The 26510-nt window shown below is 38.8% G+C and overlaps 1 protein-coding gene and 1 long non-coding RNA gene across 2 annotated transcripts; both read right to left on the bottom strand.

Moving 5' to 3' along the window:
• Window positions 1-2457: 2457 nt before the first annotated feature.
• On the bottom strand, window positions 2458-9869 carry LOC147897176 (germin-like protein 1-3). Its single transcript, XM_087381225.1, has 6 exons — window positions 9817-9869; window positions 3762-3833; window positions 3264-3500; window positions 2984-3120; window positions 2743-2879; window positions 2458-2625 (listed from the first exon to the last, which is right to left on the bottom strand). Exons 1-6 carry the CDS (start codon window positions 9867-9869, stop codon window positions 2458-2460), a joined length of 804 nt encoding a protein of 267 aa, XP_087237351.1.
• A 4572-nt stretch (window positions 9870-14441) lies between these two features.
• Window positions 14442-26101, bottom strand: LOC147897175 (uncharacterized). The gene is made up of 2 exons (XR_015541729.1): window positions 25931-26101; window positions 14442-14643 (listed from the first exon to the last, which is right to left on the bottom strand). It is a non-coding gene; the product is annotated as an uncharacterized LOC147897175 (long non-coding RNA).
• Between the last annotated feature and the right edge of the window lie 409 nt (window positions 26102-26510).

The raw sequence follows: 26510 nt of genomic DNA, 5'->3' as shown, positions 1-26510 counted from the left end.
GAATGCAGCCAAAAGAGTCTTGAGATACATCAAAGGTACAAGACAGTTTGGGATAGAATACAGAGGAAGTCATCCATGGTTGCATGGATACTATGATAGTGAGTATGCCAAAGATCATGAGAACAGGAGATCCACACAGGGATATGCATTTTTCCTTGGTCAAGGTGCTATATCATGGTTGTCCAACAAACAACCAACTATTTCTTTGTCTTTGAGTGAAGCAGAATATAGAGCACTCACGACAGATGCATGTGAGGCTCTATGGCTTAGGAGACTATTGTCAGAAACATACTACTTTGATGAGTCAAAGCCGACAACAATATACTGGGATAACCAATTGGCTCAAGCATTGGCCAAGAATCAAGTATATCACTCCAAGACAAAGCACATTGATGTCAGAGAGCACTTCATCAGAGAAAGTGTTACTTGGTGACATCACACTGCAACATTGTGATAGCAAAGAGAATGTTTCATACATCTTTACCAAACCACTCGATAAAGAGCTTTTTAAGAAACAACGACTAGCTCTTGGTTTGACGCAAAGGAAGGAGTACATTCCCATTAAAGGGGTATGATGGAATGTAATGCTCAGTCCGTCTTTGATTCCCCAGAATCATCATCTTGAGGGAAGGCCTACTTCATGATGTTGATCTTGAGGGAAGGTGTTGAGAGATCACACTCAACATCATGTGATCATATGTGCATAGCACTAACCCAATAGAGTGCTATAAAGGAAAGGGTTAGATGCCCTAACCCTAACCCTAAGTGGATTTGTATATATTCTACATTTTTAACTAAATCTAGTGTATAGTTAGTCATTTGTGGTGTGCTCTCTATCTCTCCTCATCTCCACTTTTCTCCTCTCCCCTCTTCATATTTTGTCAACATGAGTGAAATGTTCTCATCGGCAGAGATCAACTATGTACTTGACAATGACTAAATGAGAAGCCTTGGGGAGCATGATAGCATATAATATTCAAAGAATTTAGCACTATGTACTCAACAACCCATTCATCTTCTATGTGGATCATCACATGTTGCTCTAATTGATCAACAAAACAATCATGAGGCCATCTTACTCTGAAAAGGCTAATCACATTGTCTTTACCCATTCCTTTTGCCGATGCTACTAAATTTTAATAAAAAGACTAACCAAGTCATATGGCTTGATTATAAAGTCTTTAGCAATGATTGCTATGTAGAAGTATTAAATTAGGGGGATTAATTACTATAAAATCTATGCAATCATTCAAAGTCTTTCATTATAAATCCATTCTTTACCAATTAATCACATAAGACCCTCATCTTATTCAAATGGTTTACTTTGACACGCCCATCTTACATTCTTAATTTTTTCAATTTATGTATTGAGATTGAGACGTGTGATTTATCCTAATTCCACTGGGACAATCCTATCCACAAAGGTTGCCTAAGTTTACAAGGATAGATTCACACTGAATCCCTAGTCACAGAAGGGTTTAAAAGAATAAGCATAACCCTGCACATATATACACATCTACACGTTATTTACACATGAAAAGGACCAAACAATTACCCATACATAAGACACTAAAATAGACTCATATAGCTATGGTTAGTATATAAGGATGTTTGCCAAGATATATTTAAAGACATCTTATTTGAACACATACATAAGGCAGGCATCCTTGTATTTGTAGAGCTTCTTTCTTTTAAAAATACTTTAACTCTAGAGTTTCTTACAAGCAACTCTTGAAATGATTTTATTCATAGCTATGAACGATCTTAGAGTAGTGATGTTCTTGATGTTATAAGGATCTAAGAGACAATCCTAAGGATCTTATGGAGGTAAAAAAGAGAGAAAATAGCAATTTCCTTAATGTTATGCAAAATGGACCATGGGAAATTGAGGGGAAATACATGGGATAGGGGGGATCATGGGAAATAACATTCCAAGGGAAATAGGGGGACCATGGAAAGCAACACTCCTTTTTCTAGACCTCAAAGATGCTATTTCCCGCACCTTCGAGAACAATTGATGTATGGCATTTCTTTATAGCCTTCTCTCAATTTTTGTTGGATTGTTATGTCATACACCAATGGCATGGGAAAAACGTCCAAAATATGCTCTTTCAAGGGCTAAAAATCCCAAAATAGCCATCCTTGTTTCCCATCTTTTCCCCCTCCATGACATAAGGCCCTAAGGAATCTTGGACAATCTAGATCATGGGAAGCCTCTCAAATGAGGAGGTTAAAGAAAAAATGCCGTCGAGAGAAGCCAGAGATGAAGATTTAAAAGAAACAAAGTGGGAAAAGGAGACACATGATCACGTACAAGAGACAATGGGAAGAAGGTCATGAGCCTTGGAGAAGACATCCATGCTTTGAGAACAGATCCTCATCTGAAGCATTTTCACTGTTACATCGACATATTTTCAGCAGGTTCTCTGAGTTCGTTGTCACGAGTTATACGGCAAATTAGATGTCGATACTGACGTCTTTGCCTGGTGTACACGTAGATGCAAGCTGAAGCTCGTGACCATACGCAAAGAGGTTTTTGTCGAGCTTTTCAACGGTACCCAGGTCGAGGTTGATGGATGCTGCGATCGCCCGTTTGGGGAGCTTGAAAAGAGCGTTTCCAGTGGTCTGTTCCAGATACGGCGCAGTACGTTAACTTAAGGTTTGAGAAGCGAACAGACATTGGCAGAGAGTAATATGAAATGCGATTTTTGTGTGTGTGTGTGTGTGTGTGAGAGGAAGTACCAAAGTGCCTGGATTCTGACTGTTGAGTGCTGAAATGAAGAAAGCAGTTTCCGAGCCCACGTTGAGCTCAAAATGCATCAAGCCGCGTGGAAATATTGTGACATCCCCAGGACTCAGAATATCGATGTGAGCTTTTCCTGTTAGAGCGAAGATGCGCTTTAAGTCGATTGCAATGAAAAATCGCTCCCTATTCGTCCAATACCCCATGCGCTCCAGAGGCTTGAGGATGAAATCCACTCACCTTGACTATCTATGAAACCAGCTTGCAACGGGCCGCCGCTGATGAGTGTGAGCATCTCCGTGGCCCTAGGGTGTGTGTGTGGCAGGTTCACTCCACAAGGCTTCATTTTGAATTGGACATACGTTATACCCTGGCCACTGCTCGCAGAACGCATCCATGGAAACCCTGATATTAGTCCTCCATACTTTTGAAGCCATTAAAGTCAAAAGAATCATGCATCAAAGCTGCACAGAAACTTGCCGACGAACGAGCAGATTCAAAGTAGAAATGAGTGGCTCACGTGATGGCTGGAAATATATCGGTGTTGAGAGCAGCGCGGATGCCACCTGGCCCTCTCGAGACATCTCCATTCTTGAATATGTCTTTAAGAGTGAAGCCGGAGGAGGTGGTTCTGACCTCAAGATCAAAGCTTGAGGCATTCGGCACGGCGGGTTGAAAATCCTGCAAAGCGTCTGGATCTGCCGCGAAAGTGAAGCTGGCAAGCAGCAAAATCAGCGATCCCAATCTCACAAGAACGGAAGAGGCCAGCATTTTACAGGTTCTTACAAGGCAAGATAGATGAGGAAAATGATCTCTCTCTCTCTCTCTCACACTCTCTCTCACTCGCGCTCTCTCTCTCACATACACACACTCACGCACACACGTCACTCAGTCACTCTCCCTCGGCTGTTTTGCTTCGGAAAAAGCTACTTTCTCTATTTCGCCCTCGTTCAGATCACACAGCCACAGGCTTGCAGGCCTGTCGTCTATGTCTGGAATGACCTATTAACTCACTTAAAGCCTCTCTCTCTCTCTCTCTCTCTCTCGCTCTCTCTCTCTCCTTGCTTGTTTTGCTTTCACGGCAGCTTCTCTGTGTGTGTGTGTGTGTGTATCGTCTGTGTGTGAGTGTTGCAGCTTCGACGGAGGCACAGCTTGTCCCTCTTCTCGCGTGTTGTCTCTCTTTTGGGCGATCTAGTTACATCTGGTACGACGGATCTGAAGTTTTTAATTGATTGTCGTGAGGAGTGCATGCACGCCTTGGATTGGCCTTGGCCGTGCATGCACGCGTACTGCAGGCCTGCTCTCCAAGATCCCCTGCAGCCACGTGGCGCACCCCAACATTCCAAGGATTTTCAATCAACAAATTTTGGACCTCGCCTTGGCCTTTAGCTTGACCTCCAGCACTAGAGAGTTTTACGGAATTCTCAAATCTTATGAAGCCACTTGGTACATTCCAAGACGTTAGATTTCACATAAGAAAAGCTTGAACAGAGTCCAGATCTTGATTCAGCTCTGTCCGTCCGTTCATCTCCGCGATCCTAGTCAGCCTCCTTGATGTCCAACCAATGGCTTACCAGCACAAGCTGGGCTACCCAAGCGATAGCTCCCAAAGGCTATGAGGGAAAAGAGATTTCAAAGATGGTGCCCGCACCCGCCGGGTGGAATGAATGAAGTACGCTATTCTCTCTTTGCGGTCCTACAGAACTCTCCTCAATTTAAGCTCTCCCTCACAAAGATTGTTTATTCATCCCATGGATTGATGCAGCTTCTGCTGTGTGATTGATCAATTTTCATTCGTGATTGTTTGAATTTCGTTGTTCGACATTTTTGTGTTCTGTTGATTCGAGCCCTCGCTTCGCCTGGTGGTCATATCAGTGGGGTGGTGGCTATGCCATGCTGTCCCAAAAATATGCGAATGGTACTTTTGTGAAGAGCGTCCGTGCCACAGATGAAGACCTCTTCTGGTCATCGAGAATTGGATTTGGGCTGATTCGCACCGGCAAGTTGGGGAGGGGCTGTTACGTTAATAAGAAGTCGAAGTTAGCGATGTGGGGACAAAGGATAGCATAAGGACCACAATAGGAGCAATGCCAATCGCGTGAAGAAGCTGGAGGAGGAAGAAAGGGGACTGTTTGAGTAGTGGTCTGCCAGCAATCTTGTCAAGTGCAGGCGCACGAAAGAGCTTGTCGCCTATCGAAGGAAGAGATTTTACGACTATAGCGTACAAAGAGCAAGCAAGAGCTCTGGAGATGGCAAGCTATGGCAATGGGCAACGTTGACAGAATGTCTTCTCGCTATGTTGTGATCCCAAGTAAACGTCGAAGAAGAGCATGGAAAGAGAGCCCAAAGAGAGAGAGAGAGAGAGAGAGAAGGCTTTGCATTAGCATCGTGCCCTCATTGGTGATTGCATACTTTGACTATTATAGAGGTGCTTGTTGGCCATACTTTTTAGATCCATGGCTTCATCTATGCCTTCAACTACACGGAAGAACTAGAGAAAGAGAGGTAGACTAATGCTTGTATTTTGGGGATGCTTCACCATTTTGTGCACCAAGGAGAGGGATGCTAAGCTAATCAATACATCTTAGCACCACCAACACCTTGAAGAGAAATTTAGATGATCATATACGCAATGAAACAATAATTATGCCCACCATCGGGAAGAGTCTTTTGCAATGTAAGTCATCAATGCACTCACCCATGGCAAACACAAAGGCATTGACCATGCGGACATAAATCTTTCCTTGCTTCCACCCAACGAGCTTGAACATTTTTAATATTTTATTGGTATAATCTTTTAAAACATTAACATTCAATCATCATTATTAATTTGCAGGTAGTATCAAGCCAATAGCAAATGATCAGAGTGAATTTGTCAACCAAAAAGATGCATTTAACACTCCACGTTAGTACGGCATTGCAAGATTGCTTTATTTTTGTGCTATACATCCAACAATGGATGTGCTCTCCCATTGCTACACCTCTAACACTAGTGGTGATCTTTTCTAAGATGGGGGAAAAGCACGTTCCCCTATTATTATAAACTTATGGAGAGATTTATGCCGGCTCTCCGCCATACATTTTGTATGGATTTTCTTTTCTTTTTTTCTTTTTCCACTTTCTTCCCCATCCTTGTGCATGCATTCCCATGAGCACCTTCGTCTAATGTGTGTTTGTCTTACTTCAGCATTCCATGCCAAACTTCTAATCGTCTTTGTCATTGTTTGTCTTTGCTAGACTTCGCAAACCCAAAACAAACTCCATAGTTTGGACGAATATATACCACATGCCACAACCTTTTACCTATGTTACAATTTGAAATGGATGTTCAGAAAAAACAATGTTTGAACATTAGAAAATAGATTGTATTCATCACGTCAATTACCATGCACTTTGAAAATTCTAATCACAGGAAAGAGGTTAGCAAGTTTACATGCCACTTATGCCCAATAACCTCAATATGAGTTCTGCACATGCAATTTGCATCCGAGCTAGCCAAGCATTCTAGTTTATGGGTTATAGCATAAGTGTAGGGCCATTTTGGAGCCATTTTTCTTCCAAAGGGCTTATTTCTTCATGAACATAATGCTTTCCCTTGACAAAACTTGGAATTTGCATTGAAAATCCTTTTATTTAGGCTTTCACCTACTAACAAAGAAACATTATTTTGTATTAAGTGACAATATTACGTGTTACCCACTTTGAAGATTCCCTCAAAATAGTATTAGATTTTAACTAAATTTTAAAATTGAGGTGAAATTTGAACCTATCCATTAAAAAAATAATACGTATATATATTTATTTATTTTTGGGGATAATTTTAGACATCCTAAAATTACTTTTTTTAATATTAGATCTTTAAAAGTAAATTTAAATTAAAATCTATAACTTTGGATCGGTTGTAAGATTCTAGGCTTGAGACTTCTTATTTTCATGTAATCCATGACAAACTATACAAGCCATGAAGAACACTTTAGTGAATATAGAACTACATAATATTCAAATACTCTCAAAGGGAGGCTCTCTTTGAGATGAGAAGCACTACATGTTTCAAAGTTGTACACCACTTTAATCTCATTTCTACTACTTAAAAGACCTATAAAATATAGCTTCACCCTCCAAAATTCAAAGTGATTGGGTGCAAAGGGAGCTCAAAGAGAGTAGGAAGACGTCTGATGATTGCTAAAGAATAGGTCTCTGATAAAGAAGCCCATGGCAATGATGGGGTAAGTGTATTCGGAATGGCTTCAGAGGAGGAATATCATAGAGTCTAGGGGGAATGGATTATTGAGGTCGATGTGATTTTGTATGGAGCTAGCAATGAGTGTCATGATGTGATGGTGCAAAGTGGTTTCTATTGAGCATACGTGCAAGGAGTGCATGACTAATCATGTGGATGTTGCGAGAAGCCTATCAAGCTCCTCGTATTGTCATTGAGTCATTAATGGTGACCTTTGTGTTAGTGTAGCATTCCTCTCAAGTAGTAGCAGTGGTACCTCAAGATATATTGATTTGTCCAACTCAATAGGTTCTTGTGATTCTACTTCATTTTTAGGAGCAAGTCTATGGACATAGATAATTAGATGTCGGTTTGGAACTCTATCTCTGAGATTTGCGGTACGGTAGTCTGTTCCAAGATTGAACGAGAAAAATATCATGGGGCCAGTGATGGCAGGGTTAGGTCAGACCTGGTAGCAAGTTCTTGTGATTCTACTCCAATTCTAGGAATAGGTTCTTGTGTTTCTACTATTGGTGCACCTTTGGTATGGGAGATATTACACCCTTTGCACTCTTGGGCCTCCATTCTTGCCATTGTTGTTGGAGAAGTACATGAACATTCTTGGATAGGTAGGGTTTGGTTGTCCCTTGCATGGATAAATCTATGGTATCTATAGTTTTGAGTTGTCCTCATAGTGTCCCTAGGCTTGTAATAAGGCTTGTGAGTTGTCCTTGTAGTGTCCCTAGTCTCAGGTATCGAAGATTCTCATCCCACTTTAAATGCATGCATAGGTCATCCAAGAAAACTTCTAAGAAGTTCCTTAGATATTCCTTACAAGCTATACTCTAAATTGTTGAAATGTTTTCAAAGCATCTATGAGCCCAAAAGGCATCACCCTAAACACAAATATGTCCCATTCAATGGAAAATGTTGTTTTATACTGGCCTTCAACTCTCCTTCAACTGCAATAATTACTTGATTGTAACCAAAGAATGCTTCAAAGAAAATGTATGCTCCCTTACCAGTTTTACTATTTCTAATACATGCTCAGTGAATGGTAGTGGGTAATGATCACGATGAGTGATGGCATCAGCATTTTGAGTTGTACACACACTCTAAATTTGCCAATCTTTTTAATTATGAGCACTATTGGAGACACCGACTCTGTATGTTCAACTCATAAATGAATCCTACATTGATTAGTTTTTAAATTTCTTCCTTTATAGTTATATGGTGTCCATAGGATATGGCCAATATTAGACTAGTTATCTATCATTGGAATGGTGTGTTGCATGACTTCCAGTAGCACACCTTTCATACCAAAATATTTCCTTAAAGCAGAACAATCCTCATATTGACAAAGGAGTGAGATCTAGTAGCACCTTTAGTTATTCCATTATTACAAATAGGTTTCTCGAATACTCACCATGTTCCTTCGGTGTCATGGCATGATTTTGGCTCGTGGGTCTTCTTGTACCTCAGAGCTCCACATGCAAGCGATTGGTCATACCATCATTTGAGGGAGGTTTGAGGACATAGCACTAGAGAAAGTGTTGCAAACAAACCACTCAAAATTAGGCAAAAATAATTGACCAAAAGTTGGAAAAATATTATTGAATGTTGTCTTGAAACCATCAGGAGTACAAGCCTGATAACTACTCCCGGAAGTGGAGCGGGGTAGTAGCAAAACTATTGCCAAAATAGTAATCTTCTCTCCTAAGTATGCACCAGATCCAGCCCCTCTACTTTCCCAATTGCTCAATTCAGCCTTCTATTTCATAAAATAAAATAGCCTAGGGGAGAGAGCTAAGTATTAGGACTCCCATCCATTTGAGAGTTATTTTCTTTGGTAGAGGGTAGCATTCCTATTACAAAGGAGAATGTTGCATTATTATCAACCATTTGAACAAGTAGAATGGATCATGTCACAAAAAGTTAGTTGCAATACTGACAATGGAATCAGAGCAAGAATTAAAAAGTTGAGAAAGATCAAGTATGGCCAAAATTACTCATGTTGTAGGGGAAACAAGACAGCATAAGTTAGGCAACTAAATACTAGCATAACCAACCAAGCAAGAAAGCCTAGAGTAGGGAACATGAGGAGGCTAAAAAAAGTAGGGGACCATAATAGAGGTCTCTAAAGTGTGTAATGTCTCCAGTTTCTAGTTTTTTCTAGAGCATGTGATGTACTACAAATACAACAAAGAGTGAAGCTGCCATGCTTCAACAATGCAATGAAGCTTTTAAGTAAGGTATGAGTGGAAGCTGCTACTTCCACAACAATTGGTCATCGGAGCTAGTGAGGAACAACTTTGGCAAGTAATACAATTAATAAACTAGTAATCGTGATAAATAAGTAAGAAGCACAATAGAGCACCATCAAAGTCTAAAGACACAAATCTCTTCGTAGTCTACAAACAGAGCATGCCAGGTAAAGGAAGATAGCAAGTTCTACACCTCATGCTTGCTCTAGAAACCGTGTGGTGATACACCTATGGGAGATACAATCGTCTCAACAAAATAGATATAGAGTAAATATTACTGGGTTGGAGGTCACTACAGCTAGCTGCTCCCTCGTAGATCATTCCTTATAGAAAACTTTAATAGGCCAAGCTAAGCATTCCATGCATCTTGTTCTTTGTAAAGATAGTGTCACCAAGGGCCAAGCTAAGTGTTGTATGCATTGTATTAAAAGATAACCTGACCAAGCATAGTTCTTACACCTGGAAGGGCTCTGTTGTTGCTTCACCCATAAGTAATTGCAGACGTTGCAATTCTTCAAATTGTTTGGAAATATGGAATTTGTGTAGTGTAGTATTTGTCTGCTAGCACAAGTAGTTCTAGAACAGCTCACCTTGATCCATGGATGAGTTTTCCAAGTGACTCAGGGCAAGCACCTTTAGCCATACGAGAGTTCGCAATGCTTCGAGTAATCGAGATGGCAAAAAGCTCAAAGAATCCCAATATTTGTCTTTAAGCTTAAGAAGTAGAAAGCTCCATAGAACCTCTGACTATAATGCAAAGGCTTGCCCAAGTCATTGTGTGGTCATTCATGTCTCAATGCAACCCCTTTTGCATACCATATTTGGGAATGATGCTTGGCCTTACGTATGGTACATCATGTATGATGTACCATCTCTAATGAGAAACATCAGGGGCAATATGGGTGGCTATAAATCATAGTATGGGACGTGGCCATAAATCATTTATATTGTCATATTATGGTGACACCCTAAGAGGACCCATAGCCAAAATTCATCTACATTGTCCCATAGTGCTGACAACCAAAATAAAATTTAGAAACACACAACCATGCTCAAATTTCACCCCATCTCCAAAGGTTACAAGGATCCCCAATGGGATGTGTGTGTGTGTGTGTGTGTGTGTGTGTGTGTGTGCGCGCGCACGCGCATGCGCTTGAGTGCATGTGTGTATCATGTGCATGTGCATGCGCATGTGCATGTGTGTATGTGTGTGCTGGGTGTGCGATTATTATGTGTGTGTGTGTGTGCACGTGCGTGTGTGTGTGCATGCGCGCGCGCGCGTGTGTGTGTGTGTGTGTGTGTGTGTGTGTTTAGATTAAAAAGTCCCATCAATAATTGAGCCATACAATTAATTCCATCAATTCGATAAAAAGTTTCTTTTAAGGGAATTATATAAGAAAAAAATGTTTAAGACATCTAAGTTGAAAAATGCAATAACTAAATTTTGCAAACAAATTCACCAAAATTAAGAATTTTCAATAATATTGAGTTTGACAATCACGATATTGAAAAAAGATGTCCACTTACCTGCCACCATCCAAACAAACTAGATGTTAGAACATCATAGTTAAGATTGGGTAGACAGGTAATGCATGTTTTCCCCAGCTTGTTATCGCTTTACCTAGGAATATAAACAAGCATATGGATTCTTCGATTATATATATATATATATGACGTTTAAGTCACAAGTGGACTAAGAAGTGAATCAGTGCATGGGTTGAGAAGGGATTAGTGAAGGTATGGGAGGATTAGTATGCTTGGTGCGTGGATTGACTAAAAAGATAGTGCAAAGGAGAGATTTCACAGGGGGTTACTTAAACAAATAATTCATAGTTAGGGAAGTATACGTGTGTGTGTGTGTAAAGAAATAAGTGTTTCTGTGAGATACATTTACTAATCAAATTTTGTGTGTGTGTTTAAGTTTAAAAAGACCCATAATTGATTGAGTCATACAATTAAATCCATCCATATGATAATTTTGTTAAAAATGAGACCATGATAATCAAGAATTATATTGGAGCACTATAGACACAAAATATAAAAAATAATTTTATTAAAAATTCAAAATGCCTTTTAGAAACTAATACAAAAATAACTTAAAGTGTCAAATCTTTTCGAAGTTCCAGGTACTTTGGTTGGGGTTCACTTGCCTGTCGCCATCCACGGAAAACCATTTGTTAGAACAAAATTGACATCATGTAAGAAGACAAGTAATGCTTGAGTTCCCCAGCTTGTTATCGTTTATACCAAAGAAACATAGAACACCAAAAAGATTCAAAATGTGTAGCACAACAAGAAAGCTTGGATGCCAAAAGTAATCTATTATTTCTCGCATTTTGCTTTACGATAAAAAAAAGGTCTACTTCTAGTTTTTTGTCCAATAGTTTCCATTTCCCTTCGTCCCTCCATCAATTTTTGATTAATATAGGTAATTTTAGCAGGGTCATAACAAGCGGACATCCTAGCGGTCTTATGAAATTTGTTTGAGTTCTTCATTGGAATTTCCTATAAAATTTAGTTACCAACCAAGTCAGGGGGTGGTCCATAACTATGGTATAGACAAAAAATTAAAATAGAGCAATAATATAACAAAGTTTAAGAGACCAAAAAAGTTTTTTTGATAAATGTATACTCTTGGGGGTTAATAAAGAAACTCAAAAAATAGGGGGGTCAACCACACCCTTGTGAAAATTACACCTTTAAACCTTTGTAAGTACATGTATTAATCAAAGTGAAGTACTAAAATTGAGGGATTAATTCAAAACCTAGATAAGGAGATCAAAAGACCGAGTTAAGAGTGTAAGTAACTTGGGGTGTTATAACAAAGTGTAAAAGAATTCAATTAAGGGGGGGATCAAACTGTCCCCAAGTGAAGAAAAGATACTGTTAAACAATTTTCCTTTGTATCTAAGTGCATAAAATGAAACATGATTAAAGGGGGTAATTTATGTCATAAAAATCTTAGGGGGGTACTGTGCATCCATAATTAAGAACGTATTTACAAAAAATGGGGGGTATTCCACACCCAAATTTTATTTATGATGACCAAACAATCATTAATAACATCAAAAGTATAAACAAAAATCTCTCTTGAACGAGGGGGGTATTCTACACCCACTTTTATTAATTTCAATGCTTTTAACAAATAAAAAGAGCATTAATTAAATAGCTTTACAAGGAAATAATAAAGTATAATTATGGGCGCATTTAAGTACATACTTATGTGTTTGTTTTGCAAATTACTATATAATTTAAGGCTCAAGTTTTAAAGAAATAGTTATGTTAAGAGGAGATTTAAACAATTACAAAAAGCCATGGAAAATTCATTAGTAATGAACAGTTTATAAGCATAAGGGATAGGGAGAAAAGGGTTTAAGACTCATGAAATCTTTTAAGAGTAAAAACCAACCAACCAAAAAAAACCTAATAAGACAAGCAATAAAAATTACACTGAAAGGAATTAAAAAAAGGAAAAGAAAAGTTGTATTAGCGAACAATGACCATAACTCATAAATGCATCAATTAGTAAAAAGGCTCAGTAGAGGAGAAGGGGCGCAAAAGCACTTTATGACCAAGGTCAACCAAATGGTTGACTGTTAGCAATAAAGAAAACAAGTGGTCACAAGGTAAGTATAAGCAGCAAAAGATGATAACCAATCTACATACTACGAGACAACCAAGTAGAGAAAGACCAAAACAGCGTATAGTAACAAGTAAGGCAAAGTCCGAAACAGTAGCTAAATTCTAAGCAATAGATCACTTATGAAAACTTTACGTAAAAAGGAGAGCTATCGAAAATTGGAATGAAGAAGATGGCTATTATAAGGAGCCCGTTGTATGCAACTAAGGGCAGGTGGGAAGTAGGTGAATACCAAGCTACTATAAGCCTAGCATTAAGCGACGCGAATGCCAGTGCCAAGGTCTCAAAAATTGTCTGCTACTATGAAGCAAGACAGAGCTTGCAGTAGGGAAAAGTAACCCAAAAGCAGGCAACACGCAACCAAAAAGTGTTAGCCAGTCCCAACAGTTAAACCAATCACCATAAATGCAAAGGGATGCGGAATAACGTGGGTTAAAATGAGCCATGAAGAAAAGCACGAGGACGGTCATAACTCAGACCCACAACTATGTACGACTACAATACACTACAGAGGGGAGAATATGTCTCAGTCTAGATGGTGGGAGCAAGTATTAAGCAGAAAGTACTAACCAGGGAAGTCGTAGAAGCCATTGCGCAGTGAGGATAAGAGGGAAAGGAAGCAAGCGAGGAGGAGACCAGTAAACACCACGATGGGGAAGAGAGGCTCAACAATATGAGCAAAAGAAGCATACCTTGTGAGTATAAGAAGGGTGAAGGACATGAAAGAAGTGGCAATCGTGGGGTGTGGTTCAAAAGAAACGGTTCCAAGGTAAGGGATGTGGCTGTTACTTGCAAGGTAAGGCTAAATTAGAAGGAAGGTATGGCTTGGGGGGAAATTGAGTTAGTGAGCATAGAATTCATGAAAGTAGTTTAAGCTAAATACTCTCCTTAGTTACAAGCGAGCTCTATAGAGTTAGAAGCTTACCATAATGAGGTACAAAGGGTGGGGTTTAGACACAAGAAACTAACTGAGGTACAAAGGGTGGGGTTTAGACACAAGAAACTAACTTGTAAGTAGTTAGTTGACTAAACCAATAGGAACAAAGTCTAAGTGAAAATTTTATTAAAATTTTGGTAGTTTTTTAAAAAAATATTAGTAAATTAATGGGAATGTTATACTCGGAGAAGTCCATGGTGTAAAAGGAAATATATATAACTGATAACTATATCGTAAATGGCATTAAAGAACAAAAAAAAGGAGAAAGTCAAAGTCTTTTTTTTTTAAACATGGTTTACTTATGTTGTAAGGGAGGGAAACAAAAAAAAATGAAAGCTTGTTGTTGAATTACATCTACAATACCGTGGGTCCTAACAATATTATGTAATAATTATCCTAAAAAACTATATGCTTAGAGAAGATCAATAAATAGCAAATTAAAGGTTAACTAAAGAAAAATTAAATGTATAAAACAAGAAAATTAAGTTAGGAAAGCACCTAAACAAGGGAGTCATACCAAGAAAGGTCAATTATTTATTTCTCTACCCAAGATAAATAATTCTTAAACAAAGGACACTAGGCCAATTATTATAACACATATTAAGAAAGGCAAGGGGTTAATACTACAATGTCCAAGGTAATGCAAAAATAGTTGTGTAAGCCAGTAAGTTTAAAACAAAAGCTGAAGCATGTATAAGAACTGATCACACTCAAAAAATTAGATTCATGTACAAGTTTTCAATCTTCCATCAAAGCTCAAGTTCCCATAATCACCAAAAAAGTAGAATCCATGATCTTCATAGCTATAAGAAGTCAATCATCCATCAGAGAGATAGTTCCCTGAAAATATAACCATAACCGGTTAACGGGAACATTTAAAAGATTTTGAAAACTATGTGTTTGTGCATCATATGCTCATGTAAGTGTGTGTGTTTGTGTGAAAAGCAGTAAATTTGTGTGTGTGTGTGTGTGTGTGTTTTGCCTATCAAACAACTATCCTACTACACTACTAGACCAGTTTTCAATGTCAAAATAAATCAATTCCAAACGTCCGCTCTTGCCCTTTTCAAACAATTAATGAGAGTAATCCATTGCTAACCACTCTCTTAATACTACCTAAGTGAGAGTAATTCATATCATATCGTTCCTTCTAGCAAAGTTACACAATGAAAGTCAATTTTTATACTCACATTCATGTCAAAACATTGCAAAAAGTACAACAATATTGATGGCTAGTCTCCAATAGAATGTTTAATCATATTTACTAGTACTTGGAGATAATCCACTGTAGAGTACGTTTCGAAGATGCCAACACCACCTTCCTGCCATAGAATTATCAATACAAATCTGATGGAGAGGTAGGCCAACTCACATACATCCATCCACAAACATAGCATGTTAGAACATGTATACTATGAATTGTGGGACTGCAGGCTTCAATGCTGGCACACAGTTGTTATTCGTGTCACTTGATCTAGATTAGCAAAATCAAATCGGCATTTTACTATTCAATAGTAATCAGAGGTGGGCAATTAAAGATACGACAAAATATAGATAAAATGTTAGTGAAATCCAAGTAATAATTGGGAATCTCAAATAAACCATAAATATGGGAGTTCCAACCAAGTCCAAGGAAATTCCCAAAGTCCAAAAATCTAGATATAGCCTCGGTATACTTATACCTTTTCTTGATTTCCCATTGGCATTTTCCAATTACCAATATCATAATTAAATTTATGCATACTTCAAAATTATAACAATGGGAAGTACCATGAAAATGAGGCCTATGCTTAGGAATTTTTCTAACTGAATCTTTCTAAAAAGGGAAATTCCTAATTACTTACCCCAATAATAACAAGCTCAAGCACCAATTCCAAAATAATATTAGATAGTGCTAAAAGAAATTATAAGATAATGTCTCCAATTTGTCCAAGGGAATGTCCAAGCTCTCAAAGTGGTGCCAAATGATTAACAAATGCTAGTTGCTACCCCAAGAATCACGTAATACAGGTTTATATGGCAAGGATCATAAGTAAAATGTCAATCTATACGTAATGACCATATCAATTCCCAATTTAAAATAGTTTAAATATATTTCCCAAGAGGTTCTCATCAGGCCTCTTGTAAAACGAGATTCTAAAATCAGCGTAAAGGAAGAGTAGAACCCAACCAAAAGATTCTAAAATCAATGTAAAAGATTTTCAGAGTATTCTTGGACATTAGAGTCAAGCCGGCCTGCCGTTCAGAACTTCTTGTTCTTGTGATCTTTCTTTGCATCTCGAAAGCATTAGCTTAGGCAAGAGATTTTTGCCTAGATCTAATCGTGAAGTAACCATAGCTTACTAGAATCCTACGGCTCATTTTGGACCTAAGCTGTTGGACAAAATTTATCACTATTGCCCTCTAAGATCGTATACTGGTGTATACTGGTGCCCATGCAAATTTTGGTCGATGACCGGCTCGAGGGACAGTTCAAACGATCTCTTACAGTGCATGGAATACCATCTCCCTGTGGGCGTACCCCTATGTAACATTAAACAAAATGAAAAATGGCCTCTCTCAGCTAATTTGTATCTCTGTCTATCCCAGATGAGATAAACATTTACCGCTTAAATCATATGTGAGTCCTTAAACCACTTCTCAAGGATCTCGGAATCCCGGTGCAAGAGTATATACGTAGGCAGGCTTTTTCGAGCTACAAAATCTAGTCACTAGTCTTCTTGAACAGAGCATTGCGCTCCTCAATCCCAGTGGGATGTAACGGGTATTTCAATCCATGCTTGGTGGAAGTTACTGAAGTAATACGAACTGCAGTTTCCTATTCTCGTGCAGACTCCATTCCGACTCGATAATGGCGGAAGCGCATAGGTATTATGTCGCATAGGACATGTAGGAGATGTATATTCTAACAACAATGGCAAATGTGGGGAAGAAGATGGGAAAACGATTGCCTGGGTAGCTAGCGTACAACCTCGAATGGAGCTAGGCCTCGTATATATGGGCTCCCAAGCAACAGACACATCTCTAGTGGCAGCTAAGCAAACACATCAACGTAGGTGTACCTCAAGCCCAGTCGAAAAGCATGCATGAAATACCTCTTAAAGGGCCGTCGTGCCGTTGGAAATATGCATTCGCACGGAGAGTTATATGCGCACAGAGAGTTATATCCTTCAACACAGAAATCCTTCAAAGGGACAGGCCATCGCTTGGCTACGTGATGACTGCCGGCTAGTGTTGGTGCTCCATGTATCATGCGTTGGATCAGGACATTCGTGAGCTTCCTGGCTGCGCCAGCGGACGACTAGTCTAAGGGCCATCAACAACACAACACTTTACCGGGAAAGATTGCCAACAATATAATACTTCTCGTTGGTGGGCGGCAAGTACCAAGCAACAGAGTATCAATGAGTATATGTCACGAAGTAAGTACAAACACAGTAGTCAGTGCGAATGTAGAAGGCACGTACAGCTTTCTGGGGTCGCACAGACTGATATCTCTTACAGTGCCCCAGCAAATCCAGCAAACCGAGTTCACAAAGGCTACAATCCATGGACAAATGGAGGGGTTCGAAAGGAGCGTGAAGCCGGGAAAAACTTCTCGATGAGCGAAGGGAGTGCATTGCTGCCTAGGCGACTGCTGCTAAAGTTTACCCTTCACCAGATGGGTAGGTAGGTGAACGACGAAGAAGAAGTGGATGCAGGAAGCTGAAGGGCGATGAGGGACAAACCTGAAGCTGGAAGGTGTTGATTAAGAAAAGAAATCTTTATTGCTGCTAGACATGCAATGACGTCGAGCGGAGCAGCCATCCCTATGGTGCATAGTAGCTTCGTCTTGTGAAGGAATACAACCGATTCAGATACAATTAAAGACTCTGTTGAGCTCCTATGCGAGTCCCTTCGGGCGGGGCTAGCGTGCTTGATGTATGAGGTCATTCCTCCGATATACACCCGAGAGTCACCGACAACCCGTGAACTGGTGTCCAGTTCAGTCTCCACGCCTGAGAGTCATGACCTTCATAGTTTTGAGCAGCAGATCATGGAGGGGTCTCTTCCGCGAGGTCATCTCCTAAGTTTGAGCGGGAGGTGGGGATGTCTTTTGTGCGAGGTCTAAGGTCTTCAAAGCAAGCCTCCATCATCTGCCCTTGATGGATACCATTTGTAATGGGCAATGTGGTCCCTAGACCACGTTTTTAATGGCTAAGTAATGCTTACATTTCCTAAGTACTATATGTCCTTAGACATTCTTAATGATCTATCCCTACACATAGGATTCTGTTCCCAAAAAAAATCATCATGCATTCCTTAAGAAACTAAAAAGCTAGGAGACATACCAAATAATCACAAGGTCTTACTGCATTCTACATTTTAGAAAACTTCAAGAGCCCATACGTCCAAATTCATCAATTACAAGAGGGTGAAGGTGAGGCATGGTGCTTTCAACACATAAGCTTAACAAATAGAAAGATTCCTAATCTCCAAGTAGTGATCCAAACCTTTTCAGTGTAGTCTTCTCAATGACACGGGGTCAAAGCTAGTAATATTTGTGTGGATTACCCAAATGTCGATAACTCCAAGATCACAAGAATCATGAAGGGGACGTGTGCGTGTGTGTGTGTGTGTGTGTGTGTGTGTGTGTGGACTAGGGATTCACTCCTGGAAACAGGTAGTGGTTCTATCCTGGTTAACAGAAATCTGAATTTGCAATTCTTTTTTGAAATATAACTTTATTAAATTATATATATATATATATACACACACAATTCTAAAAAGATGGATCTCCTGGCGAACGGGATGAGAGGAGTTCTGGTGTCAAGGATTGTTAACTGCATCCATCCAAGAGAAGAGATGTTAGTATAGACATAACTTCATCATGGGACTGCAGGTGTCATTATCCTTGACTGCTTGTTATCTCAGTCAAGAACACCCATCCACAGTTAACCCAGAGATTCAACATCTTAAGAATGTGGTTTCAATTGAGAATTTTGCCTCAGGAGAAGATATATACTACGATATATTAAATGGTGGAGCCCAAAATAATACTGTAATAATCTGTAGTTTATCACCTTATAACCAAGTTTGCTTTAAAACATGATTATATAACACGGACCTATTAAAACTGTCCCTTTTTTTTTAACTAGCAGATATTATGTGAGTGCAGGTCATATAAGCAGCCTGACAAACATCAATTTTGAGTAGCAATTAATCAAGAGATATTATGGGCATAAGTGAGAATGACGTGTGAACTGTTGGGTTAGGGCTGGGACTGCATAATCATCATTAGATGGTGGTATGAATCAACAAATATTATGAGAGCTACAAGTTATAATAAGCCTCCTGTCAGATAACAGTTTTGAGCAGCAATTAAATGGACACAAGTGAGATTGATGTGTGGACTATTGGGCTAGGGCTGGGATTGTATAGCCATCATTAGTGGGTGGTATGCAAGACCAGACTCTTAACTGTTCGTACCAAAATAACTACAACTTAGACAGAAAAAACAGAAAAAATAGCAAACATAACTTGTCAATGGATTCAAATAATGCAGGAACATACATGTGGCCATAGCCCATTTTATGAAATATGGTGTGCATGAAGTCATTTATGCAAGTAAATTACCAAGCAATCAATACTTCACAAGCTTATGAGAGTAAGGGAATAAGGGAGAGCTCACGTACTATAGACCAATATTATGGGTTTGAATGAGCAGAAATCCAAGGTTAAGAGCTATAGACACAGAGTCTAGCAATCATTAGTAAAGATAAAGGCAATCATTCACCACTTCACATATCTTTATGAGATTAAGGAACAGGGAGAGCTCACTACAGACCATTATCATGGGTCTGGGTGAGTAGATATCCCTAGTTAAGAGCTATATACAAAGAACCATGCAGCATTATTAAAGATAAAGGGAAGACTCGAATGCATCAAACACGAAAGGCATTCAACCTGTAAGTGATATATGCTAATCAACCATAAGTTACAATGCATTCATATGAATACCCAATATTATCTACAGGTTCCCTTCTCATGGCTGATCACCAACACATAGGCGAGTACTTAGATCAAGGACCTGATTTATTAGACACCTAATATGGGTTAATCATTGCTAGCCATCTCCATTAAATAGACATGCAAACCTCTAGGGATGTCACATTATGTATCCTAGCTGAAAAGATTTCAAAGTGCAATCTTATGGATAAACTGTAAAGTTAGACATGCATTATCGTAGCTATTATTCTCTGAATGACCCATCATTATGGTTAACCAATTTTGGATAAGCCAATAGTTAGATCAGACTTTAAATACCAGAGGAAATGAAATACTAAAATATACAAAAGGGGTTAATCATTGCTAACCAGCTCCAATAGATGCCTTACGAGTTCAGCCATTCTATTATAGAGTGAAAGGGAGATCCTCTAAGATCCTTTTGAATGGACCAAGCGACTAAGAACATTTTTAAATCCATATTTATAAATCTGCAAAGGCATTCGAAATTCTACAAAGACATACAACTTGGCCATTCAAAAATTAAGGGGCCTTTGATATATCAGAACTTGAGAAAAAACCAGTTAACAATAGGTGCTTTGGACAACAGATACCATTTGGAAATCTAACGTATGGCTAATGCTCAGCCATCTATCCATATGCCTCAGCGAGCTCCATTTCAGCCAGATTTAACACTAAACCCATTTAAGTCCACATATAACGCATCTATTCTACCTGTTGTGAACGGCATATTGAGAATGCAAAGGATGTAAAAGGTTGCTGTGAGTACCATAAACGGACATAGCAGAAATTTACAAGGCAAGAAACAAGAGACATAGTTACAAGTGGTATCCGGTAGAGGATAAACGTGGACTGTATCAAATTTATCAATCTAGAAGCAAATCAACGACAGTTTGCTACGAAAAGCAAGAAATCATGTGCGTTTGTAATGGAGATAGGTCATGAAAACAAGCTAGATAAGATGGTACTCTCTGCCTAGCAGTTGCCATGAACCAAGAGTGGTTATGGCAGCATGCACAGAGTTAATAGAGGGAGCGGGACCTGAGAAGCTGACAAGGCATCCTCAGCTGCGCCAAACACGTCAGAAACTATGACATGAGTTGAATCGATAGAGTCCGTCTACCGGTGATGAGTATGCTGCAAGGATCGAGGAACTGTCAAAGGAGTAAGGAGTAAGGAGTAGGAGGGAGCGAAAGGAAAGAAGCAAGGGATGAAGTGAGTGACGTGAGGTAGGAAACTAGGGAAGAGAGGTAGGCTGGCAGGTAAAGAGAATAGAGAGGTGTGCGAAAAGAAGGTAGTGTTGCAATATGTGAGGAAAGAGAGGAAGAGGCAAAGGAAGTGGCACGAGCATAGATGGTGGATGGAGTAGTCGAGTGCAGATAGGTAGATGGAGAAGGGAAGAGACTGCCTTCTTGCTTTAGAGGAGCGAGGCACATGAAGTGGAGATAAGTAGCCATTAGGTTACGAGATACAGGGTGAGGAGTAAGGGTTAGATATAGGCTAGGTAAAAGCTATGAGGAAGCCATTACCATAAATGCTAGTTATGGCCATTAGCCAGCTAATGTCAATCACCCGCTGTGTACCATATGTTCAAGTTCTCTTCTTGACTAATATGTTAAAAGAGCCTTAGGGACCAATCCAACTAGTCTACCTAAGAAATGGGAATCCAAGGGGAGAAAAGCTAAATTAGTACTATACCTTTTTAAAGGTTCTCGGTGACATTTTTTACAAGAGCTTTAACTGGTAAAGGAATAATTATGGAGGATAGGTAAAAACATTCATTCCAATGGACTGATAAGATACGTTGATATTATCTAAGGATAAATCCTAAGAGATTTACTACACCTAAGGTGAGAGTGGGAGAATTATAATTCCGATTAATGTCATATGTAGGATGGGAGAAGTGATAGTAGGTATGTGCCAAAATATCCGTCGTACAAATAAATATTAACTCATATAACTAATTGAGCATAAGAACTGGTAGTAGGTAAAGCTTAAGTATGTGTGTGTGTGTGTCTATGTGTGGGACGGTTCCAAGGTAAGGGACGTGGCTGTTACTTGCAAGGTAAGGTTAAATTAGAAGGAAGGTATGGTTCAGGGGGAAATTGAGTTAGTGAGCGTAGAATTCATGAAAGTAGTTTAAGCTAAATACTCTCCTTAGTTACAAGTGAGCTCTATAGAGTTAGAAGCTTACCATAATGAGGTGCAAAGGGTGGGGTTTAGACACAAGAAACTAACTTGTAAGTAGTTAGTCATAAACCAGTAGGAACAAAGTCTGAGTGAAAATTTTATTAAAATTTTAGTATTTTTTTTAAAAATATTAGTAAATAAATGGGAATATTATACCAGAAGAAGTCCATGGTGTAAAAGGAAATATGTATAACTAGATAACTATATCAGTAAATGGCATTAAAGAGCAAAAAAAAGAGGGAAGTCAAAAAGTCCTTTTTCTAAATCATGGTTTACTTATGTTATAAGGGCGGGGAACAGAAAAAAATGAAATCTTGTTGTTGAATTACATCTACAATACCGTGGGTCCTAACAATATTATGTAATAATTGTCCTAAAAAACTATATGCTTAGAGAAGATCAATAAATAGCAAATTAAAGATTAACTTAAAAAAAATTGAATGTATAAGACAAGAAAATTAAGTTAGGAAAGCACCTAAACAAGGGAGTCATACCAAGAAAGGTCAATTATTTATTTCTCTATCCAAGATAAATAATTCTTAGACAAAGGGCACTAGACCAATTATTTTAACACATAGAAAGAATCCATGATCTTCATGGCTATAAGAAGTCAATCATCCATCAAAGAGATAGTTCCCTACAAATATAACCATAACCGATTGAAAAGGAACATCAATGTGTTTGTGCATCAAATGCTCATGCAAGTATGTGTGTTTGTGTGAAAAACAGTAAATTTGTTTGTGTGTGTGTGTGTGTGTGTGTGTGTGTGCATGCATGTGTGCATGCATGCGTGCATGAGTGTATTCGTTTGTACATATGTGGGATTAGACAGTCAGGTCAAGGGGGTTGTTGGTGAGGTTAGGTGGAAATGGTAGAGTTAGTTTTATAGAGTGAATAAGTTGTGTATTTAAGAAAAAAGTAGTAATAGTGAGAAAGAGAGGGAAAATTTTGGGGAAATATGGGAAAAAAGGATTAATATGAGAAATTAAGGAAGAAATAGGAAAAAGAGGGGGGGGGGGATAGAGAGAATTAGGGAGAATAAGGGAGAGGAGAAAATAACGAGAAATCTAGGCTTCAATGTTGGCACACAGCTGTTATCCGTGTCACTCAATCTAGATTAGCATAATCAAATCTAGGCATTTTACTATTCAATAGTAATCAGAGGTGGGCAATTAAAGATATTAATAAATGCGTATAAAATGTTCATAAAATCCAAGTAATAAATGGGAATCTTAAGTAAACCATAAATTCATCATTTCACACTTAAAATCATGCCATATTCTCGACTCCTATTGGTAAAATCCCAATGGAAATCTCATACAGTAAAAAATGTTCAATGGAATCACATAAAATCCCAAGTCAAAGTAAAATCCCATGGTCCAATTCCAACTCCAATTCTCTTAATTATGACAGGCCTATGGTAGTCGAAAGTATAGGAATCCCAAGTAGAAGGATGCCTCAGTGCAAGTGTATGATTCCCAAGTAACAAGTGGTAGTAAGAGAGCTTATAAGAGTGGAATCTCCCCCTTAGCATCATAAACACTGTGAAGTGCAAGAAATCTATACTTTCTTGCCCTTCTACAAATCCTAAAAAGAACATCTTGAAAAAATCCTCGTAAAATTATTTTTAAGGAATAGAAAGATCCCATAAGAAATAAAGGGGATACCCATGGATACCCTAAGTCAAAGACCATGTAATAAAAATTACAATGGCAATATCCTTTTTGTTCATGAATCATTATACCAATCTATAGATTTTAAATACAGTCTAACCTTCTGATTTCAATTGGTAAGCTCAATTCCAGAAAGTAATAAATACTCTTCACACCTAGGTAAAAGTTATAATGAGCTCATCTCAAAGATATAATGAGCTCAAAGTTCTAATGACCTTGAGACTTCAAAATTATAATGAGTTCCTCTCTAATAAATTAAGATTTTTGTAAGCCCTGTAAGTCCAAGATTCCAACTAAGGTCATGACAACCTCAATGTATGTACATCTTCCCTTGATCTCCTATTGGGTTTTCCACTTCTTGGTTTTACAATTAGATCTAAGTACACATCAAAGTGAGGTAAAGTTATTGAGAGGGTCACAAGTTAGCATTCGAGAATTAATTACTTAGCAAATTATCTAAAAGAAATCCCCAAAGTAATGCTAATGGGAACCTCAAAATAATCTCTAATGGATCATAACCACAAGATCTCCCTAGTATATAATGAAATTTAGGTGGGTTCAATTCTCCATATCATAAGAAATGAGAACGGCCCAAGAACTGCAGTAAATATTAGAATGGGACTGCCCAAGGCCATGTTATAGACTATCAAAGGGCAAATAACCAAAGATGGTCCTTATAGTAAAACAATGCCATAAGAATAAAATGGCACATTTTCCTTTTCCTCTCGAGTCAGTTAATGTCTATTGAAATATCTATGGCCATGAAACAAATCTTATATGTAACATTCTATTTTATGAGTCTCCTATACTCATCTAGGAGTCCAACAAAGTAACATATATCCTACATAATATATCACAAGATTTTTTCTCATTTTTCACATTCCAAGGCTTTATGCTCAGGCTGGCTTCATTACTTACATGCAAGAAGGCATGCTTTAAGTTCAATGAATAACTCACAAACAACTTTCATCAATAGTAAATCCAAATCCTAAAAGCTAATTAAAAGGGTTTAGTGCCAAATTTAAAGTGACCTCCTATTATATCCATTCTCCTAGTAAAAGGATTACTTCCAAAGCTTAGCAAAAAATTATGTCAATAAAAAAGATTTTCCTCATATCAGTAATGACTAGGAAAACCCTTTCTATATCAATTAGTCCAAGAAATGCCATGTAACTACTTGGCCAAGCATGAAGCCTAACAATAAGCTAAAGAGTGTCAGGGTGAAGCTATAGTCTTCCAAGTAATCCCTTTTTGAAGGACAAGCCCCTTAAAACTACACTACCAAGAAATCCCTTTATGAAAGAATTACCTGTGGGAACATCACTAAAAAAGGAAAGGCATTAAGCAAGCTCTCTCAACATATATACATAAAACCCTTTTAAAGAGAAGTTTCCTTTCTACATACCCATACATAAATTATGCACTACATTGATATATCAGGTCTAAATCTTCTCATAGTCGATCCATCCTTCTACTTTCCACTTATAATTCCATATATCCAACTATTCTATGAATCAACCAATGTGGCATAAGTAGCTGTGGGCTGCGACAGTGGCAAGTATATGATAGTATCCTATTTCACTTCAGCAAGAAATATCGCAGAGACTAAAAAAGCTCAACGTAGAGCTCATGCCCAGAATTAACAACTAGTGAAGCGAGGCGAGACAACAAAGGTACTCAGCCATCACCGTCATTGTTTGCTACCTCCATAGCTAGTAGCTCGCTGAAACGAGGTTCTACCCACAGTTGGCGATCCAGTGGTTTTCAAGTTGTTCAGTTCAAATTCAGACTACACAGACACGTCCGATTCGACCAGTAAGTCCTCCATCGATAACTCTAGTCAATACAAATGGTGTTCATAATGAAAGAACAGGTTTCTTCTCACGGTCAGCCGTCCAGCGAAAGATGTTCACTAGAATGACAAACATAGGTGAAAGATGTTCATGGTATGGCAACAGGTCGGGTCTTTTAGCTATCAGAACTCTGGAACTTTAAAGTAGTGAGTGTCCTCAGCTACAGACTCGCTTCTCTGGTCCTTATATCTTTGTTAATGAGCCTATATTCCATGTGAGAGATCTTTTGACATATTTTTGTCGTGGGACTACTGGCTATAGGCAGAATAGCACTAAGCAATAGTCCAAAAGTGCCCAGTGAAGAATGCAAGCAAAATGTGTAAGAGATAAATACACGCAGTTCAAAAGCCAGTGAAGAGCACCAGCTCTCTACGCAAGCAAAATGTGTAAGAGATAAATACCGGCCCGCAGTTCAAAAGCCAGTGAAGAGCACCAACTTGGGGAGCTACGCTCCAACCAGTCCCACTGTTGTGACCTCTTTTTCCAAGGTATGGTTGCCGTTGGGATTGCATGGCTCCCACTGGCTCCTTCACTTGTCTTGCAATAGAGCGGACATAGGACTCAGAAAGTAGTGTTCCCATCCAGTTCCAGGTAGTGTTAATGTATCCACAGCTTACGACAAGTGATAATCGACAGGGCAACGAGGTCCTAAGTTTTCGCGATCTCGTCTTACTATGGTCCCCCGATGATCCGTGGAGGTATTATATACCATTAGCCTTACGTTGGTCCTCTGTCTACTTCCAGCATATAAGTGAGATAAGTTACGACAAGCGTAGCCAGGAGACAAGGAGAAGTGGATGCAGGAAGCTGAAGGGCAGGGATGATAGTATCGATGAGAGACAAACCTGAAGCTTGAAGGTGTGGAGCAAGAGAAGCAATCTTTACTGCTGCTAGACATGCAATGACGTCGAGCGGAGCAGCCATCCCTGTGGCGCATAGCAACTTCGTCTTGTGAAGGAATACAACATGAAGGAGGAGGGTAGAG

This window comes from Dipteris shenzhenensis, chromosome 11, assembly GCF_047967505.1.
Source record: "Dipteris shenzhenensis isolate YYH24624 ecotype China chromosome 11, Dip_SZ_1.0, whole genome shotgun sequence".
Classification (NCBI taxonomy): domain Eukaryota; kingdom Viridiplantae; phylum Streptophyta; class Polypodiopsida; order Gleicheniales; family Dipteridaceae; genus Dipteris; species Dipteris shenzhenensis.
This window is presented reverse-complemented; position numbering and strand designations above follow the sequence as displayed.

Excerpts from the sequence above, each read along its gene's own strand:
- LOC147897176 (XM_087381225.1), bottom strand. The coding sequence starts at position 9,869 with ATGGCTAAAGGTGCTTGCCCTGAGTCACTTGGAAAACTCATCCATGGA. Across the intron at positions 3,121-3,263 it reads GATATATTTCCAGCCATCAC|TGGCCAGGGTATAACGTATG; the intron begins GTGAGCCACTCA and ends TTCTGCGAGCAG. Across the intron at positions 2,626-2,742 it reads GTCAGAATCCAGGCACTTTG|ACCACTGGAAACGCTCTTTT; the intron begins GTACTTCCTCTC and ends TATCTGGAACAG.